At 41.5% G+C, this 22,372-nt stretch overlaps 1 protein-coding gene across 1 annotated transcript in view; it reads left to right on the top strand.

Moving 5' to 3' along the window:
- The window catches only part of LOC126273167 (NFX1-type zinc finger-containing protein 1-like), a 255,031-nt gene that overhangs the window by 72,762 nt on the left and 159,897 nt on the right, over positions 1-22,372 (top strand). Inside the window, exon 5 of the mRNA XM_049976640.1 lies at positions 3,117-3,260. Coding sequence (XP_049832597.1) covers positions 3,117-3,260 — 144 coding nt within the window. The remainder of the gene's footprint in view (positions 1-3,116; positions 3,261-22,372) is intronic.

Here is a 22,372-nt window from a genome sequence, read left to right on the forward strand (position 1 = left end):
GACTGGAACTGTTTGGCTGATAGGCACTGCTCATGCATGATTGCTTACATCCTTGGGCGGGTTTAGTCTCTGAACAGTCAAAGGGGCTGTGTCTGTGATACAATATCCACAGTCAACGCCTGTCTTCAGGAGTTCTGGGAGCCGGGGTGATGGAAAACTTTTTTCGATGTGTGTGTTAAAAATGGTAGTCCATACAATGAATGTAGGAAAAAAATGTGCAGAACCATTTCCAGAATGAGCAAGAATGGAAAATGATCAGTAAAATCAGTATTTTTCACATTGGTCAGTTTTAGTCTGTATTTTTCAATTTTTAACTGTAAATGTGTTATGTGCCTGATGGATTGAAAAATTCGAAAATGCTATTGATATGGCCCTGGGTTAAATGATTCTTAATCTCCATATTGTGAATGTCGTCCAAATGGTGTGAAGTTAATGGAAGACAATTTTAAAAATCTGTCAGAATTTTCCTCTAGATGGGTAATATTAGAACCACCTGGAGAGAGACTTTTAGAACTATGGTCAGCTGTTGATAAATACCGTCTTCAGTTCATTCCACAGCACAAAAGCAGTTCTTTAAAAGAGAAGAATGTTGTTACACAACTAGTACAAAAATGCAGAGGAACTAGCTGCAGTTCTTCATTTGGGTAGAATGAAAATGCAGTAACTGATTAATGGAAACTATTGACATTAGAAGAAGAAAAACAAGGCAGTCATAAGAACTCTATGAACATTTGGAGAACCAAAATCCCTAACTGTTGTGAAGGCTGCAGTTGCACTTATGCATGGCATAATTCATGTCTGGTGTACAGAAATGTAATAATCTCATATATGTATAAATATGGCATAGTTTATATTTTAAGTTTTCTAAATAATGGTAGACATGGTTCTTTGTGATTTGCAGTGCACATATTTCATATGATTTTTTTTCTGTGTTTTTAGTATCTGCACTATGTTTGTCGAGTTACCCCTAAAAACAATACTATACCTAATAACGGGTTCGAAGTAGCTGCTTGTTTATGCTACTTTTCGTGTGTCCATGTCAGTTGCAGTTCATATATTTGCATTGCAAACACAAAGCTGATCAGTTTGTTTGCCAGGTATTCAATGTGTTCCTGCTAGCTCAAATTTTTATCTACATTTAAACCTAAGAATTTCTTCTATATCTTGGTTGTTGTGTACAATCTTAATCTGCACACATTTTGACTGTTTGGTTTTGAAGTGCATCACATGAGTCTTAGATATGTTTGGATTCAACCCATTTAGCTGCAAAACCAAGTTTCTAAGGTACTGAGGGTACTGATCACAGATTTGGGAATTTTTTCTGAATTCTGATTTTCAACTAAGACAGAAGTACGAGGTGCATTTTTAAAGTGATACCGTTTTGAAATTTAAAAAAAAAGACGTGGTAAGATATCTCAATTTTATTTTTACATGAAAGCCTGTACCTTAATCTACTTTTCTACATAATTTCCATCAATATTGAAGCACTTGTCATAACGTTGTACCAGTTTTTGAATAACCTCCTCATAGAAGTCTGCTGCCTGATTTGTTAACCACTGCATCACCATCATCTTGAAGATGCTGACTGCCCAGGTGCTTCTTAAAGATGAAACATGGGTGGCCTACGTCACACCAGAATCAAAGCAACAGTCCATGGAATGGGGGCATTCAGATTCACCCAAAAAAGTCAAGTTTAAGCAAACAATTTCTGCCCGGAAAATCATGTGCAGTTTTTTTGGGACAGAAAAGGAGTATTGCTTGTGGAATCTGTGCCTCGTAATGAGACAATTGATGCAGCAGCTTAATGTAAGACACTGCACAATCTGCACTGTTCAATTCAAAACAAAAGATGTGGCAAGTTGAGCAGGGGCATTGTTTTGCTGCAAGACAATGCCCACCCACATGTGGCGAATCAGATCAAAGATCTCATCACATTTTTTCGATGGGAAACTCTAGATCATCCTCCATACAGCCCTGGTCTTGCACCCAGTGACTACCATCTGTTCCTGCACTTGAAGAAACACCTGGGTGGTCAGTGTCTTCATGTCGAAGTCAAAACAGTGGTGATGCAGTGGTTAAAAAGTCAGGCGGCAGACTTCTATGAGGAGGGTATTCAAAAACTGTTACAATGTTATGACAAGTGCCTCAGTATTGATGGAAATTATGTAGAAACTTAGTTAGCAAACATTTATACTAAAAAGGGCCTAGTGAAAATACTGGAAATCAGTGATTCAACAGACTGGTTATACTGACTGCATTGGGAAATTAGTCAACTCAAGTAACCTCTTACCGGAATATTCAGGTGAATACATGAAGTGTGACCATTTGACGGGCATCACATCAATTGCCTCCATTCTGTTGCATGATTGCTGGAGCTCTGCATTTGTGTGTTCAGCATAGCAGCTAGTAAATAATACAACCAGTCGTGTAAGTCTTCATTGTATGATTTGTTACTGTGTTCCCACTGCATGTATCGTCACTGTCTCGATGCCGTACAACTTCCACAAAACCATCACATTTCTTGGCATACTCTCTCATCACATCTCACAGAGCAGAAACATGTTTTTTATTGATTGTTTTTTGTGTACCTCTTGTGTCTCGTTATTTAGTATGCATTTCTAAACCACATCTAGATTATTGAATTATTGTTTCACCTTTCCGAAATTCTGTTTTGTGAGGTTCAACAGTCAAACCTCCAGCAAAAAAAGTAATTGTGTTTGTTCTTATTGAGAAAGAAGTGAAATGGTGATAAGGCATTATTGGCCTTGAGACTACGTCTAGGGTTGTTTGGTCACTTGGTGCAAGTCTTTCTATTTGACGTCACCTCAGCAAGTTGCATATTGTTGTGATGGAGATGTGATGAAATGATTAGGACAGCACAAACACACAGTTACCAAATGAAGGAAATCTCTGAGCCGACTGGGAGTCACACCCGGGATCCCATGATCTAGAGGCAGGGCTTCTAAGCACTGTACCACAAAGCTGAGGGCATTCTTATAGAGAAATATCGATTGATAATAATGCGGCTCTTTGTAATAACCAATAACTGTTTGTTGAATGTATTTGTAAGAATATTGCAAGAATTTGTGACATCTGGAGTTTTCTTTTGTTTTTAGGTACCTGGCTTAAAGAGCTACCGTAACCCACATGAAGGAGATTTCCTTGTTGCCCTCTGCAGGCACCTCATTCTTCAGGGACATGCTCCAGAAAATATTACTATATTAACAACATATGTGGCTCAGGTGTTTTATATTCAGGAGGTAAATTTTTTACATAATCCTATAGTGTGTGTTTTTTTTCCTGACACTACAGCCATTTTGAAAGGATTAGTAGAGTAGCATAGAGTAAAGAGCAATAGAGCTTTTTTTATTAGATTAGTTTTTCGTTCCATAGATCCATGTTGAGGAGATTCTCGTGGATGTGGAACATGTCACTTTTTTTATTTATTTAAAGCTGAAATAATAATACTAATAGTATGAATATATCCAACACATCATTTGTTTCTATTAAAAAATTCATCAATGGAGTAGAAGGAGTTGGCCACTAGTAAGTCTTCCAGGCTCCTTTTAAACTGATCTTTATTTGTAACTAAATTTTTTCTGTTTGCTGGCAAATTATTGAAGATGAGTGTTCCTGAGTAGTGGACCCCTTTTTGAACTAAAGTAAGTGCTTTTAAGTCCTTGTGCAGATCATTTTTGTTCCTGGTACTGTATGTATGAACTGAGCTGTTTGTTGGAAAAAGAGATATATTATTTAGAGCAAATTTCATTAAGGAGTAAATATACTGAGAGGAAGTAGTTAGTATACACAGTTCTTTGAAGAGGTTTCTACAAGACGTCTGCAAGTTTACTCCACAAATAATACGTATTATACGCTTTTGGACTATGAAAACTTTTGTTTGACTTGAAGAGTTACCTCAAAATATTATACCATATGACATTATGGAATGAAAGTAGGCAAACTATACAAGCTTTTTCACTTTTATGTCGCCTATGTCTGCTAATACTCGAATTGCAAATACAGATTTGTTAAGGCGTTTCTGCAGTTCTGTGGTGTGCTCCTCCCAACTGAATTTATTATAAAGTTGTAATCCCAGGAATTTAAGATTGTCAACCTCTTCTATCTGCTCTTCTTCGTACTTTATGCATATGCTGGGTGGAAACCTCTTACATGTTCTGAATTGCATATAGTGAGTCTTTTCGAAGTTTAATGTCCATGAAATATCCATGAAAATATCATTAGCAGATCTTTCTAGAACTACACTCGACATAATATTTATTGCAATACTTGTGTCATCTGCAAACAAAACGAACTCTGCTTCTGGCAGTGTAACTGATGAGAGATCATTAATGTACACAAGAAAAAGCAATGGCCCTGAGATGGATCCTTGTGGGGCACCACATGTAATTTCTTCCCATTCTGATGATGACTGATGATTTAATTCACTAGTCCCTTGCACTGACACCCTTTGTTTCCTGTTAGTGAGGTATGACTTGAACCATTTTGCAGCACTGCCCGCGACACCATAGAATTCTAATTTATTTAAAAGGATGTTGCCGTTTACACAATCAAATGCCTTTGACAAATCACAGAAAATACCTGCTGCTTGTAACTTGTTATTTAATGAATCAAGTACATTTTCACTGTAGGTGTAAATAGCCTTTTCGATATCAGAACCCTTCAGAAATCCAAACTGTGTTCATGATAGTATGTTATTTGTGGTCAGATGGTTGAGAAGCTGCCTGTACATTACTTTTTCTAAAATTTTTGAGAATGCTGGCAAAAGTGAAATCGGTCTGTAGTTTGATGGCATCTCTTTATCCCCTTTCTTGAATAGAGGCTTAACATCTGCATATTTCAGCCAGTCAGGAAATGTCCCAGTTATAATTGACTGGTTACACAAGTAACTTAGAATTGTACTAAACTCACAAGAACATGCCTTAATTAACTTTGTTGATATTTCATCATAACCACTAGAATGCTTTGTTTTTAAAGATTTTATTATGGAAGTCATTTCTTTTGGTGAAGTGAGTGATATATTCATGTACCTGAAGCTATTTGTAAAGGCTAGTTTCAGATATTCAAGGGCATTATTTACTGATCCTGACAATCCCATTCTATCAGTAACGGAAAGAAAGTGTTTGTTAAATAGATTTGCCACACTATACCCATCGGTTACTAATGTGTCATCTACCCTTAGTGCTATTTGCTCCTGTTCCTTTCTGGTTCTACCAGTCTCCTCTTTCACTATATCCCATATTGTTTTTATTTTGATCCCTGACATTGCTATCTTCTTCTCGTAGTGTATTTGTTTAGATTATGAATTACTTTTTTTTAATATTTTACAGTATTCCTTGTATTTAGCTAAATATTCAGCATTGGAGCTATTGTTGGTCGACAGATACATTTTCCTTTTTGTCTTACAGGAAATCTTTATTCCTTGTGTGATCCATGGTTTTATTATAGATTTCTGTTTAATTTGAGTAACTTTTAGAGGAAAACAGTTTTCAAACATGGTGCTGACATTGTTCATGAATGTGTTATATTTTTCATTCATGTCGTGAGGACTATAAACATCTTTCCAGTTCATATCTTTGAGCAGTTTTCTAAAACACTCAATTTTTGGTTGATTGAATACTCTCCTGTACTCAGATTTAGTAGTCTTGATAATCTGCTTAGAATTTACATCTAAAACAAGGAGCTGCATGTCATGATCTGGCAGTCCATTTATTACACGTTTTATGATATGATTTTGTTCCTTTGATTTGTCTATAAAAATGTTATCAATGGCTGTCCTTGAGGATTTAGTGATCCTAGTTGGAAAGTTTACAGTGTGAGTTAGATTGAAAGACAACATTACTAACTGCAGTAAATGTTTACTGGAAGATTGAATTAGAAAATCTGTATTAAAGTCACCAGCAATCAAAATTTCTTTGTTTCTTACTGTTAAATAACCCAAAAGAGCTTCTAGATGATTTATGAACAGATTATAATTTCCTGCAGGTGCTCGGTAAATAGTTACTATTATGTAGGATCTGTTATGGACCTCTACTCCTGTTGCACATACTTCTACATGCTGCTGTCAATGTTCTTGAATTTATGACAGTTTTTAATAAATGTGGCAACTCCTCCTCCATCCATATCTACTCTGCAGAAGTATGAAGCTAGCTTAAATCCTGAAATGTCTAACATATTTATACCAGTGGTCACTTGATGTTCAGAGAGGCAGATTATGTCAATTTGGTTACATGAATTCATTTCATCAATACAAATGAGTAGTTCATCAACTTTATTTCTGAGTTCCGGAATGTTCTGGTGTAATAAAGATAACTGATACTGCATACTAATGGTATTATAACTGCTTTGGTGAAGATGAACTGGCAGTTTCTGATTAATTTCTGTTAAACATTCTTTAAATGGAGGCTGTGTGCTAAAATCTGACTCCTGTTCATCTGTTTTCTCAAACTGAGTGTGTCTGCCAATCTCTCTTAAAACTAGTTTTCTATCCCCCTTCCCTATCCTAAAAAAGGCATCCCTCTGACACCTGTGACTGCTGGTATTTTACCACTTGTGACAGTGTCCCCCCTTAAGTTTCCTGCAATCAAGCCAGACAGTTTTCCCTTCCCTTCCCTTTCCTATTGAGGTGAAGGCCATGCCTAGTGTAGTCCCACCTATCAATAGCATCCACAGGAATCTAACCAATATGGGACCCTATATCCGTCCTAAGCAGCCACTCCAATTCCAAGTTCACCCTCCCTACAGAAGAGTTCATATGAGTCCGATAATGGCGTCTCAACACATACACAAATCCCACACCCTTATGCTTCGTTGCTGATGCTGTCTTCACCAGGTCACTCTCTATGGAATATTCAGAGTCTCTGTCAATGCTGTTTCCCGGACCACCCACTATAACACGTCATTCTCCTTCGTGAAATCCTTGCATAAAGAACCTATATCCTCTGTTACCTGACCCAGATCTGCACTAGGCTTGAAAAAGTTTGTGACCTGGTACTCTGGACCTAGATTTTCCTGCAGTAGTTGGCCAACACCTCTACCATGGGAACTACCTAACAACAGAACTTTCTTTCTCTTTACAAATTTCCCTACCTTTTTGAAGTCCTTGAAAGCTTGTTGTGCCCTTTCTACATGAGGCTCATCCGATTCTGACTGAGGCAACAGGTCAAATCTATTTTCAAGATTTATCACAAAGCTGTCTGATGCTCTCCTTTGCCTGTTCCCCCTATTACCTGTTGCCACTTCCCACCTCTGTTCACCCTTCTCCCTCATTAACCTGTCCAGATCCTCCCTTGCCTTGTCTAGGTCAGCTTGAAGAGCTGCAATTTTCCCTTCCTGTTCCAGTATTTTCCTATCTCTACTGCAGATTCTACAATACCACTGGTGAGCCTCATTTATGTCCCCATTTCCCACGCCACTACATTCGCCCCAACGCATCACACCATACCCCGGAACTAACGATCCTACGGCATGTCACACACTTCTCACTCACGGCAAAAACAGAAATCGTATAAACTGATTTAAGTACTGGCTAATACATAAACAAAGGACCCTAGAAACTATTGAGGCAGATATAAATAAGTTGAAAGAGTAATGAATAAAAAAACACTGGTGATTGCATGTAAGTTTGTCACTGTTTACTTACGATACGCGCGCGTGAAATTATGCCTAAAGTCTGTGCTATAGGTGCGAGAAGGAAAATAAACTTCTTACCCCGTTTAATCTTATTCAACACTTCACTAACACTTCCACTAATGTAACAACACTTATATTTTATTTATAACACCTGTAGACGTTTAAAAATAGCTTAATAACAATGTTTTTTATAATTATTTAGTGCAGCAAATACTCGAAAAGTCCGTGTCGACGCATTGCTTGCTATTTTTGAAGTATAGTACAGTTCTGAATTAGTTTTAAATTAGATTTCCAGAAAATTATATATATGAATAATAAATTATTTCATCCCAATCACAAAAACTTATGAAATTTGTGGCAGCCCAAAATGAAATACATATTATAACTGAAGCCTGATCCCACAACATCTTACAAAGATTAATCTGCGTGACCTGGGCCTAGTAATCTTGAAGTTCAAATAAAACATTAAGTCTGTTTAAGATTACAGAAAAAGACAATTAAATTTTGACAAAAACTGTCAGTTTCATGACAATTAGTTGCCATTGGCTGGCAGCTGTTCCATTTCCTTCCGTAATTTCTCAGCTTAATCGCAAGAACACTTGCCCATAAAATGCATTCCCTACTGATGTCTTGAGATGGTTATTTTAATAATTGAACAGATTTAAATGGCATGAATATATCATGAATGGGGAAATAACTTAAAAATTAGTTACTTGTCTTCACTGAGTAGCAAAGCAGATGACATTGCTAGCTTTCAGACAAATCCTCCTTCAGAATCAATAGAATAAACATACACATTCACACAAATCCATCATGACTGTATTGCCCCAGATTACCACATTATATGGATACAACATATCACACATGCACTGATCCTGTTGTGACCAACCCCACGAATCAACTGCAAAGGAGTATTCCACTGATAATCCAGTATCATCACATACAGGAGGAACTTAACAACCACCTTGGTCATAAAATTATGAACGTCCAGCTTCCAATACTTTCTGCCCCTGCCAAATTGGTATTCACTGCTCATACAAACTATAAAATGTCCTGGTACATCCATATATCCCATCTTAATTCCCAGTCTCTTAACACATGGAACCCGTGGAACATCCAGGAGCAAGTCCCATCTCATGCACTCATCCAGCACATCCTATTCCAGTCCCATCACAGAGGTCCTTTCCCATTAGAGGGATGGCCATACGTGGAAACAGTCATATCATGTAGCAGCTCTCTTTAACTTCTTCACAGTATTTTATTTGGGCACGATTATCAAGCATCTGTCCATTCCATTGAATGGCCTCTCCCAAACTGTGGCTAAGAGCACAGTTTGAAGCGTAACAACGTGGATTTGATCCAACTGCCATTCTACTCTTTTTAGTAGTATTTATTTCTTTTCTTATAATTCCACAATGTTGGCATGTACAGAAATACCAAATTCATATTTACGTAATAAATGTGGTAATCTTATTATATACATCCTAATTTAACTGTACATCCCAGGATTGCCAGGATGATGAGAGAAGATAACTTCAGTATCCCCAGACCCATCTGAAAGCAGAAGTGAAATTCAAAGATGAAGGAACTAAGCCATTTAGCATCCTCTCTAGGTGGCAGCTCAGAATGAGAGAGAGAGAGAGAGAGAGAGAGAGAGAGAGAGAGAGAGAGAGAGAGAGAGAGAGATTTTCAGTCATGGCTCCGGGTGCCTTCAATCTCACGGGTTGAGTGATCTGATGACTTATTTGACTGGCAAGGTAGCTTTGAGCTTTGCTGGTGATGATTTGGTCTATTCTGACATGAACCTGTCTATTGTAGTCACATCAGCTGAAAGGCAATTGGAGGGGGGGGGGGGGGGACTTGCATTTGGGGCCCTGGGATGTTTAGTACGTTCCCTCCCCTCTCAACATCAGCTGAAAGGCAATGGGCAATGTAGGTGGACTCTTTGTAAAATTTAGATAATGAAAATTACTTGCATTTGGGGCACCTTGTACATCTCCTCCCCTTTCTCTGAAAGAGTTGATCGCCATCTAATTTTATGACCGCAGTGGGGCCGTAAATCTAGAGGGTAACAATATTTGATTTCATTTAACAATACAATATTTTAACTTTATTTAACAACTACAACCTTGAATCTGAGTATAATTGTTACGTCACCATGATCTGACTGCAATTATTGACACTGGACCATGACAGCGACAGCATTACAAAGGTAGCTGGAGTTGGTTTGAGATGGCTTGGAGGAGTACAAACAACTGGAACGCTCGTACTACAAGAATTGATACATGTGTACAAGTCGGGATGGTTAGATTTGTAGCAGTAGTAGAGAAGGTAATGGTCCAGATGTAGTTTTTAATAGAATAAAAATGCTGACATTGAAACACTTTCTCGTCAGACTGGGTTTGGTCAGTTTTAGAACAGGGCAGGTCCCAGCGTGCTTACAGTGACTCGGTAGCCAATCAGGTGGTACTGTTTGCCAATCTGATGAGAAGGCAGATCGGAATCATGGAACAGAATTTTGGTACACAAGGGTTTGTTTCAGCTGTAATCAAGGGAAATCGAAGCATTGTAAGTCATATTTATTTAGAGGTCATAATCACCAATGATTATGGCCTGTAAGTAATGTTGTAACTATCTAATTGGCCCTATAAAAGTCAAACAAACAAGCCCATGTCAGCTACTTGATTAAATATTTCTGAGCATCAGCCAGAATGATGAATGAAGTGAAATAACTTTGACTAATAAAATTACGACAGCAAAAATGCTGCTTCTCATTGTATTGATATGTCTTACTAACAAGAAACACATCATTTACAGCAAACACCTTGAGGATGATTCCTTCGATCCAAATTTATGTGATTGCACAAGCGAGGTGATTAAGTCCAGATCCATTGAATAGACTGATGGTAAGAATAACCCATGACAGTAAAACAACATCAAATGGACACAATCCCCCCCTGCGGGTCCAGGGGTTAGAACAGGCCCGAGGTATTCCTGCCTGTCGTATGAGGCGACTAAAAGGAATTTCACACATTTCAGCCTTTATGTGACGGTCCCCTTTAGGGTTTGACCTCCATTCTTCAAAATTTTCCCAAAGAGCGAGCCAATTGGGGATGGGCACCTTACAAGGTGCATTGTGTCCATCGTGCATTGAGATCTTTAGCCCACTTTCTCATCGTTGCATTGCAGTCCTGCCCATTTTCCATCTCTTGGGCGAGGACACCTTCCTGGGTGCGTTTTCCACGATGCACTATGCAGTGTCAATTTCTGCGTTGACGGTGGGGCTGCCATGCACCCTGTTGGTTGTAGTCCCATGATGTCTCTGCCTTAACTTCCCACGTATGCCGAGGGGTAGATGCCCATCCCCCTGGGGCATCGGACTCCCGACAATGGCCATCCTGCCAGGTGGCCTTTACTGCGGCTGGGTGGTGCCCGTGGGGAGGCCCCCTGGTCGGAGTGTGTGGCACCAGGACGGATGACACACGATGAAGCGTAGTTCATCATCTCTTGCTGGTGGTAAAACACCAGCAGTCTCTAAGTGATTACGAGCTCTATTCAATGCACAGAAGTATGATCACAAATCGTTCCCCTCCGTGGCCACACTGTTGGAGGAACGTCAGGCTAAGGATGGCAGTGGATCTTATTTACCCCGGTACCTTGTATGTTTGAGAACTGATGGGGAATCTTTCATGACGATGAAGCCTCTGTTTTTTGTTGAGCATTTAGAGGACAAGTTCGGGAAGTAAGGCTTGTCCAAAATGAGATCTGGGTCAGTCTTGATCAAAACAGCATCCTCTGCCCAGTCATGGGAGTTACTCACTTTTGACAAGCTGGGGGCTGTTTCCGTAACTATCATGCCCCATAAGAGCTTAAATATGGTCCAGGGTATCATATTTCGCAGAGATCTTCTTTTGCAGTCCGATGATGAGCTGCTCACCAATTTAGAGCGGCGAGGTGTACAATTTGTCTGGCGTGTGAACCAGGGTCCGAAAGATAATCAGGTTGCCACCAGTGCCTTCATCTTGGCCTTTGAGGGTGATATATTGCCCGAGAAGGTCAAGGAGATGGTCTACCGGTGTGATGTAAAGCCCTATATCTCTCCCGTGATGCAGTGCTTCAAGTGCTGGAAGTTTGACCATTTCTTCCCGCTGTACTTCCAGCGTCACATGCCGAGATGGCGGAAGCCCATTACATCCAAATACTCCATGTGCCCTGCCTCCCATCTGTGTCAGCTGTGAAGAGCACCATTTGCCTTGCTCGCCTGACTGCAGGATACTCTTGAAAGAAAGGCAAATCATGGAGTACAGCCCCTAGACAGATTGACCTACACTGAGGCTTAAGAGAAAATTTGAACGCCTGCATCCTGTGTGTATGGCGTCGTCTTACGCCGCCGCTAAAACAGTTCTGGCACCATGAGCTCCGCAAACCCAGGTCACCTCTCAGAGCCGGGAGACTACACCTGCCCCCTTGATGGTGGGGGGCATTTCCCTCCCTGTTACTCCTGCACCATCTACTTCTGGAGCAACACCACCTCCCCTCCCCAACCATCAGGGACATCCATCCCCACTTCTAATCCGGAGAAGCATAAGTCTTCTTCAGCTTCTTTCACTGAGCCGATGAAGTCTCCCAGCCAGAGAAACCCAAGGAGCAGTGAGAAATCCAAAAAGAAAACCCCTAAGACCAAGGAAATTTTGGTGGCACCCACACCACCGCTACCTACAAGCTCTGCGGCTGAGGATGGGGTGGAGAATTTGGCGTCCGCTGAGGACCTAGATCTCGCCAGACCCTCAAACACAATGGATATAGACTGCTCAGGCAATTAATTGATGGGAGCAGGTGACTCTGTGGCATAAACTGCCTCATTGAATGTTCCATGCCTTCCCAGTCTGATGATGTCATCCTCCAGTGGAATTGCGACAGTTTTTTCCACCTGCTGGCTGAGCTGTGGCAACTGTTAAGCTTTACATGTGCTCACTCCAGGAAACCTGATTCCCAGCAATGCGGACCCCTGCTCTCCGCAGCTATAAGGGACATTACAGGAACTGTAGCGACTATAATCTAGTTTCAGGTGGAGTTTACGTTTATGTTGTAAACTCGGTCTGTAATTAACATGTGCCCCTTCAAACCCCTCTTGAAGCTGTGGCTGTCAGAGTAAGGAAGACAAAGGAAATAGCTGACTGCAATGTATATTTTCCTCCAGATGGTGCAGTATCCCTGAATGTATTAGTTGCACTGATTGATCAACTCCCTATACCTTCCCTACTTCTGGGAGATTTTAATGTCCATAACCCCTTGTGGGGTGGCACTGTGCTTACTGGTCCATGCAGAGATGTCGAAACTTTACTGTCTCAGTTTGACCTCTGCCTCTTAAATACTGGGGCCGCCACACATTTCAGTGTTGCTCATGGTAGTTACTTGGCCTTTGACTTATCAATTTGCAGCCCAGGACTTCTCCCAACTGTCTGAACAGCTTTTTTCAGATGGCAACACCTGATTGCCGTCTTTTCTTGACTTACGTAAAGCATATGACACGACTTGGCGACATCATATCCTTGCCACATTGTACGAATGGGGTCTTTGGGGACCACTCCTGATTTTTATTCAAAGCTTCCTGTCGCTTCATACTTTCCGTGTACAAGTTGGTGACTCCCATAGTTTCATCCATAACCAGGAGAATGGAGTCCCGCAGGGCTGTGTATTGAATGTCTCTCTCTATTTTTAGTGGCCATTAACGTTCTAGCAGCAGCTGTCGTGCCCTCAGTCTCACCTTCTGTGTATGCAGATGATTTCTGCATTTCTTACTGCTGCTCCAGTACTGTTGTTGCTGAGTGGCGCCTCCAGGGAGCCATCGACAAGGCGCAGTCATGGGCTCTAGCCCACGGCTTCCAGTTTTCAGCCCGAAAGTCGTGTCTCGTGCACTTCTGTTGGCGGCGTACCGTTCATCCGGAACCTGCACTTTACCTTAATGATGATCCCCTCTAGGACTGGTTTTTGACACTAGATTGACGTGGCCCCCACATCTTCGTCAGCTTAAGCATTACTGCTGGCAGCACCTCAATGCCCTCTGTTGCCTGAGCAGCACCAATTGGGGTGCAGATCGCTGTATGCTGCTGCAGCTCTACAGAGCCCTTGTCCAATCCTGAATTGACTATGGGAGTGTGATTTATGGTTTGGCAGCACCTTCAGTGTTGCATTTACTCAACCCTATGCACCACTGTGAGGTTCGATTAGTGACAGGAGCTTTTAGGACGAGTCCAGTGACCAGTGTGCTGGTGGAGGCTGGTGTCACTCCACTGCAGATCAGACATTAGCAACTGCTCGCCAGTTACGCAACACACATTTATAGTTCCCCTGAGCATCCCAATTACTGCCTCCTTTTCCCGCCCGTGGCAGTCCACCTCCCGCATCGGCAGCCCAGATCGGGGCTAACAATTGCTGTTCGCGTGTGGTCCCTTCTCTCCCAACTGGATTCCTTCCCTTTACCACCACTACTTTGCTTTGTCTGGACCTATTGCATTGCCTTAAGGACTCCGTTAACCCCGTCACTCTCCGCTGTCACTTCCTCTCGATTCTTGACATGTTCTGGGGTTCTAAAGTGGTTTACACTGACGGCTCAGTGGCTGATGGTCAGGTAGGCTTTACATATGTCCATGGAGGACATATTGAGCAGCACTCGTTGCCAGTTGGCTGCAGTGTTTTCATTGCAGAACTGGCGTGCTCTCGAGTACATCCGCTCACGCCCTGGCAAGTCATTTCTCCTGTGTACTGACTCATTGAGCAGCCTACAAGCTATGGATCAGTGCTACCCTCGCCACCCTCTGGTAGCGTCCATTCAGGAGTCCACCTAGGCCCTGGAACAGTCCCGCTGTTCCGTGGTTGTTGTGTGGATCCTAGGACACGTTGGAATCCTTGGCAACGAACTTGCCGACAGGCTGGCCAAACAGGCGACGCGAAATTCTGTCTTACACCGCAGGGTTTTCCAGCTTTGGGAGATGGAATGGCACATAACAGCATGCACAACAAACTGCGTGTCATTAAGGACACTATGAATGTGTGGAAGTCTTCCATGTCGGCCTCTCACAGGGAATCAGTTGTTCTCTGCCGGCTCCGCATTGGTCATACATGGCTAACACATGGTTACCTACTCCGTTGCGAGGATCCACCTCAGTGTTGCTGTGGCTCCCAAATGACAGTCGTCCACCTCTTGCCGGACTGCCCACTTTTAGCCGCTCTGCAGTAGACTTTTGACTTTCCCAGCACCCTGCCTTTGGTGTTGCACAACAATGCTTCCACAGCAACTTTAGTTTTACATTTTATCCGTGAGAGTGGGTTTTATACTTCTATGTAGTTTTTAGCGCATGTGCTGTGTCCCTATTTGTCCTCCACCCTAGTGCTCTTAGGGTGGAGGTTTTAATATGTTGCAGAGTGGCTGGCATTCCCTTTTTATTCTCGTGGTTGGCCAGCTACTGTAATCTGCTTGCATGTTTTACTCTCTTCTGTTTCTAACAATTCTCTGTCGTTTCCTTGCCCTGTTTTGTTCCCTTTAGTGTTCATTGGCTTCCCTTTGTTCTTGTGGCTTTTCCTTTCTTTCCATTTTGTGTTATGTGTTTTGTCCGTTTTATCTCTCACTTGTGGCATTGTTTTATTGGGAACAAGGGACCCGATGATCTCGTAGTTTGGTCCCTTCTCCCGCCTTTAAACCAACCAACCAACCAACCAACCAAATGGACACAATACTACTCTTTGAAAGTCACAAAACTAAGCAGTTCATAGGACAGATACAAAGTAATAGTTTTAATTAAAGAAAACAAACGCAAGTGAGATTACAAAATTACAATAAAATAAAAGCTGTCATAACTTTTACAGTGCAACTTGGCCACGGCACGTGATCAGCTGGAGTGGCTATATGTGTCTACTACATAAAATTGCACATGAAACACGAGTATTTAGTCATGCTTGGCATTAAAATAGCAAGTAGCATGAGCACTGGAACCACTGCGTGAACAGTTACGTTATGTAAAATATTGTATAATGCCTTAATACGGGTGGTAGCTCAAGCTAGTGAGATTTGGTGGTGCTCCTGTCACATCAACTAATTCAAGGACTTCATAAATTCAGTGTTGTTAGTATCCGGAAGAACTGATAAGGTAGGGAGTGCATGGAGAGAGAAGTTAAATTTCAGGATGAATAACAGAAATGTTTCGATAATGGCATTAAAAGTTCCTTTCAGCTATGCGGGGAACTGAGATTTAGGTCTCATTATATACAAATAGAAAACTCTGAATAGATGTTTGCTATTGTTTAGCATTACTCGGTATACATAGGGAGTGTAATTCCAATTTCAACAAACAGTTGAAACCTGAAGAGTGTACGGGACAGTATATAAGTAGCTGATTCTTATACAGTGGAACAAAGGTTGCATTAATTCTACCAGTTAACGTGTGGAACAGTTAAATTTGAGAAATGAGAAACTGTTTTCAATACCTTCCAAGAAGAAATGGAGTCCACGAAAGATACTGAATAGCACTGCCAGTGTCTATTTGGTGAGCAATATCATAGAGCAGTGCTGGGTTGCTCTTATTCAGCAGCGGTCAAACAATAGGTGGTTTGTTTTGGCATAGAATGGGATCTCGTAGCTGCAGATTCACGCACTCGGGCTTTGCAGCGCAACACCTTACAGAAAAAGGACGTTAGAGGATGACAATCTGGCAACACTGTAACCACATGTATGGTAAATACCTCTGTCAGCCCATGTTTTTTGTGGTGTGCAGTTGGTGCAGTGGATAGAGTATTGGGTTAGCATGCAGGAGATCAATGGTTCGATTCTGGTTTGAGGCATATGTTTTTAATTTGGTAAATATAGTCCAGCTGGTACGGTACCTGCCATCTTAATCGTCAACAACTGCAGTGCGTCCTCTAGAAAACATTTGCACTTACATACTACAGTCGCAGAAATAGAAAGACTGGTCAGCTTTTCAAGCAGCACTTTGCACGTAGTGGGCGTGAATTTATTCGCACCACTTCATTTACTAGATGCGAAACCTGTTTTCTTTGTATCCTTATCCAATGGTACCATAAGTTAGTACCAAGTATTATTCTCACCTCATTCAGGTCCAGTACATTTCGTTAGGGCCTTACGTTACCAGTAGGACTAGCAATGTGTTTTGTAAATACTTTAAATGGTTCCAACAAGAACAGGAAGCTGCCACGGACTTCGTGAACACCGTAATATGGCCAGATGAAGCGGCATTCACTCTTGAGGGTGTCTTCAATACGCACAATGCCTACCATTGGTGTGAGGTTAACATGTACGTCACCTGCAACCGTGGATATCAAGTATATCAGCGGAGTGTGCACTGATGTGAAACTTCCTGGCAGGTTAAAGTTGTGTGCTGTACCGAGAATCAAACTCTGAACCTTCGCCTTTTTCGGGCAAGTGCTCTACTGGCTGAGCTACCCAAGTACGACTTGCAACTGGTCCTCATAGATTTATTTTTCTGTTAGCATTTAGAATAGATTCATCAGAGTTCACTTATACACTGGACACAAAAGTCAATCCCTGCACAGTAAACAACCAACACCGAACACAGACTGATGTTTGTGGAAATGATTGAATTAGTAGTAATGTCTACCAGCAGCACCACTTGACTAGAATGCAAATGAGGCGCTGAGAGCCACAAAGGTCAAAAGCACACCACTGCCGATCCCACATTTGAGAAACCAGTGAGACACCTTTCTGTGACAGTTTATACACACACTGTAGGTCTACAGCACAGATGACAGTGACTCACCACAAGATCAACAGGCGTCAGAAGCACGAATAAATGCTACAGCCTCACAATCAATGCTGATGTGCTTTAGGCCCTTATGATTCTCACCGCCTCAAGTGGATTAGTTTGATACAATTTGTAACTTAATATTCTATAACTCATTCAGAAACGTACAAAACATGTTTACTGTTAGTACAACTTTGACATATACTGACATCCAATCTAATTTTACTATATGGTGAGTGAATTGGCATATCTGAGGCGTGTGCTATCATCTATGCCGCCGTGTGCCACTACCTGGTGGGACTGATGTAAACTTCTAGTTGAGTGGCAGGGGCTAGCTGTGCACATCGTGAACCAAGCACTTAGTTTATCAAATACGTACATATTTGGCCTGTAAGGCAATTACATGACACAAGTTGCGCATACGCAAAAGCTCTTTAAGACGTGCACAACTGAATGTGTGCTCACAACCCAGATGCCAAGTTTAATGGAATCTAATAGAGCAGTAGTGTGGTAGATGTAAGTGATTTATCTTTCAGAGTGCAGCATCTATGTCACATTTAACAGCATTCAAAGAAAATTAACCAATAAATCTGCAAGGTGTTGAAAGTTTGGGGTGTTGACACACTCTTGTGCATCTAGACAGTAGCTGCCACTGCTTGTATGTCAGGATCCATCTCCAGATGTCACTGTAGTCTGTTGGTGGGCATCACATTGAACTCCACACATTGCAACAAACAAAAAGTTTTAGGCGGCATCTCTTGGGCAGAGTTGGACCCTGGCGGTGTCTTCTTCCTAAAAGCAAACTTCACGACTTACATTTGTTGATCAGTAAAAGGCACGGCAGCATCGGTCAGTGAGACAGTGGGGACGCCTGTTAGGGTGGTGCTGTGTCATTGTACCTGTGACGTGGCCTTGTGCAAAGGTGGCAAAGGAGACAGGCGAGGTTGGTTGGCCTCGTGCAGCTGCAGCGGGAGCAGTTGCGGCTCTGTGAGTGTACTGTTGCAGGCAGCCTGATTGAATGAACTCATCTGTTGCATTGTGGCTCACAGCCGTACGGCCCTGCAGAATGGTTTCATGCATCTGCTTATGGCTTAGAAAGATGTATGCAGCACGTCAAAGCTGAAAACAGGGTGAATTCACCATCCCAATTCTGGAGCCACTTTGTGCATAACAACTGTTATTCCCACAGTGCAGTTAGTTCTGAATAAAACATCTTCATTGGAAATACATCAGTAATTGAATTTATTACAATGCCATGTAGCCAGAAGAAAGTCACGAATTAATCAGTAAAGCAGAGGAAACTGACATAGTTGTTGAATTGTCAAAATTTCATGTTACAGCAACCACTTTAACTTTTCAAAAAACTTACTAATTAAGAAAATATCCACAATAAGTTTTACCACATCTTTAAATACTTTCATCATTCAAACCTGTTATTGCCCTATTTTTTTCTGATTTTAATAGTTGTTTGGTTATCCGATTAAGCCACTAATTAAGAAATTCCTAAATAGCAAAATTAAGAACACAGAAATTTTACATGAAACTATTGAATTCACCACGTGAGTACACCATGTATCATTCAAAAAGTACCATTAAACCAAATTTTTGGTGGTACCAGTGGACAGATATCACATCTTTATAGGACCTTTACATTTTTATGTATGTCAGTCTTTAAATACCTCTTCCACACAATGAATCCTATTATTACTATTATTTATTTTCCTCCATTTCCATAAAACCAGTCAGGCAGCAGCCACCTGTCTGGAAAAAGCAGCAACAAGGATTTTTTGACATTTTATGAGCTCATAATCAGAAGCGAATTATATAGTGTCATCTGTGTGCTTTGGTAGTTAAATTTTTTGATTTTCTGTGTGTTAATTTAATATTGAATAAACACAGTTCTCGTGTTTTCGCTTGTGTCAGAAAGTAAGTAGATTTTATGGTTTATTACAAGTTCTTAATCTGGAGTGAATTATTTAGACTCACCTGCGTGCTTTGGTAGCTAGTTTAGTTTTTGAATCTCTGTGTGTTAACCTAATTTATTAGACACACTTCTTGCATTTCCTACAGCATCCACAGTAGAATTCCATAGCAGGTGTTGTCGATAGTCCTTTGTTTGTCAGTGAGATGTAGTTTTTCATGTTCTTCAGTATGGATAGGGATTATGATAGCTGTGCAGATGAGAGCCGACGTGGTGACACTTTGCTCTCAGCTCTAGGCTGTGATGGCTGCAGTTAAACAGCTTGAGGCTGCAGTGGATGAGCATCACTGTTATGGGTGGGCCGGGGGGATCCAACGGATGTCCAGCACAAGCCTTGAGTCAGCCAAGTGGTCCGCACCTGTGGCCAGCCCAGTTACTGCTCGCACTGAGGTGGACGCCTGACCGTTGGTAAAGTGGGAGGTCGTCTTGGAGATGGCAGACTGTGAATGACTTCCCGGGGAGGGCCAAACATGATGCCTCCCCTATTAGTCTGACAAACAGATTCCAGGTGCTGTTTGTGGCTGACACTGTCTCCCAGCCAGATGCAGTCGCTTGTCCTGTTTCGGAGGAAACCTCTCAGCCTGCAAGGTCCATGCAGTCCCAGAGTTTGGGAGTTCTAATGTTAGGTGTGTTATGGGTCCCCTTAAAGACACGGCTGTCGTGGAGGGAAAGAAAGCCAAACGGCACTCCGTGTGCATACCAGGTAGAGTCATTACAGATGTGGAACATGTCCTTCCAGATGCTACGAAGAGCACAGAATGCAGCCAACTGCAGGTGGTCGCTCACATCGGTACCAGTCATGTGTATCACTTTGGATTGGAAGAGATTCTCTCTGGTTTTGAGCAGCTATCAAAAGTGGTGAAGGCTGCCAGTCTTTTTCCTGAGATGAAAGCAGACAGGGCCAATTGCAGACTTCTCTTACAGAGCCGAGAGGAGGGTCTGGAGCAAAGGCTCAGACAGTTCTGTGACCATGTAGGCTGCAAGATTCCTCAACTTGTGCAACAGGGTGGTGGAGTTTTGGGTTCTGCTAAATAGGTCACAAGTCCATTACATGTGGGAGGCAGCTACATGGGTAGCGGCAGCTACGTCACAACATCCATTACATGTGGGAGGCAGCTATATGGGTATCGGGGGCTGTGTGGCATGGACTGGGTGGTTTTGTAGAGTAGAGGGTTTCAGGGAAACACAAAAAGGGCTTCTTCAGTCTCAAAGGAAGCAGGTCAAACACGGGAAGAATGTAGATCTAGGAACCAATGGTATAACAGTTGCAAATTGTCGTAGCTCTGTTTGGAAAGAAAAAGAGCTCCAAGTGAAGCACTGATGCTCAAATTGTTATATGCACTGAAAGCTGGCTAAAGCCGAAGATAAGTCCAGCTGAAATTTTTGCAAAGAGGCGTGTTTGTTGCTGTTAGAAGCAGTTTATCTTGTATTGAAACTGAAGTACGTAGTTAGTTTTGTTTGTTAATGTGGGCAGAGCTTATTCTTAGCAACATTCTTAGCAATCTGAATAAATTAATAATTGGTTGCTTTTGCCAAACTCCCAACTCTGACGTACAATTACTGAAACATTGAAAGGAAGCTTCAGTCTAATTTTGAACATGTAGGCTACCTAACTCATACAATTATAGTTAGTTGTGACTTTAATTTACCCTCGATATGTTGGTGAAAATTCATTTATAATTCTGGAGGCAAGCATAAAACATGATCCAAAAACATGCTAAATGCTTTCTCTGAAAATTATTTTGAGCAGTTAGTTCATGAGCCCACTTGATTAATAAATGGTTGTGGAAACACATTTGGCCTTTTGGCACCAAATAATAGTGAGCTACTAATGAGCATCAAAATGGATACAGGGATTAGTGAACACAGGGTTGCCGTAATGAGACTGAATACTGCAACTGCTGTGCAGAGTAGCCGCACAATCTGAGGCACCATGCCATGGTTCGCGCAGCTCCCCCCTTCAGAGGTCCAAGTCATCCCTCAGGCATGGGTGTGTGTGTTGTCCATAGAATAAGTTAGTTTAAGTTAGATTAAATTGTGTGTAAGCCTAGAGGCTAATGACCTTAGGACCTTACCGCCAGCACCACCACCACCATAAACATAGCTGTTGAAATACTATTGGTGACAGTGCTGTCCAAGCAGAGTTAGTGAACACAGCCTTCCAAAATTCCTCCACCAGAGAATAATTCAAATCAAATACAGCCGCCAATGTGAGTAACTCAGCAATGGATATCCTCGGAGCAGTGAAGCAACTTAAATCGCTTCATAACAGCAAATGTTCTATTCCAGACTGTATACCAATTACATTCCTCTCAGAGTATGCTGATGCAATAGCTCCATACTAAAAAATAATATACAACTGCTTACTTGATGAAAGATGGCACCCAAAGACTGGAAAGTTGGACACCAATATTCAAGAAAGGCAATAGGACTAATACACCAAATTACAGACCTATATCTTTGATGTTGATATGCCGCAGGATTTTCGAACGTATATTGTATTTGAATGTTATGAATTACATTGAGAAAACAGTCTATTGACACACAGATTTAGAAAACGTCGTCCTCGTGAACCCAACTAGCTCTTGACCCACATGAAGTGTTGAGAGTGCTATTGACGAGGGGTTTAACTTTGTTCCATATGTCTAGATTTCCAGAAGACTTATGACACTGAACCTCACAAGCAGCATGTAATAAAATCACATGATTATGGAATATTGTCTCAATTATGCAACTGGATTCGTGATTTCCTGTCAGAGAGGTCACAGTTCATTGTAACTGACGGAAAGTCATTGAGTAAAACAAGCGATTTCTGGCGATCCCCAAGGTAGTGTTATGGAACCTCTGGTGTTCCTTCTCTATATAAACAATTTAGGAGACAATCTGAGCAGCTGTCTTAGGTTGTTTGCAGATGATACTGTCATTTATTGTCTGTTAAAATCATCAGGAGGTGAAAACCCATTGC

The sequence above is a fragment of the Schistocerca gregaria genome, chromosome 5 (assembly GCF_023897955.1).
Source record: "Schistocerca gregaria isolate iqSchGreg1 chromosome 5, iqSchGreg1.2, whole genome shotgun sequence".
NCBI lineage: Eukaryota > Metazoa > Arthropoda > Insecta > Orthoptera > Acrididae > Schistocerca > Schistocerca gregaria.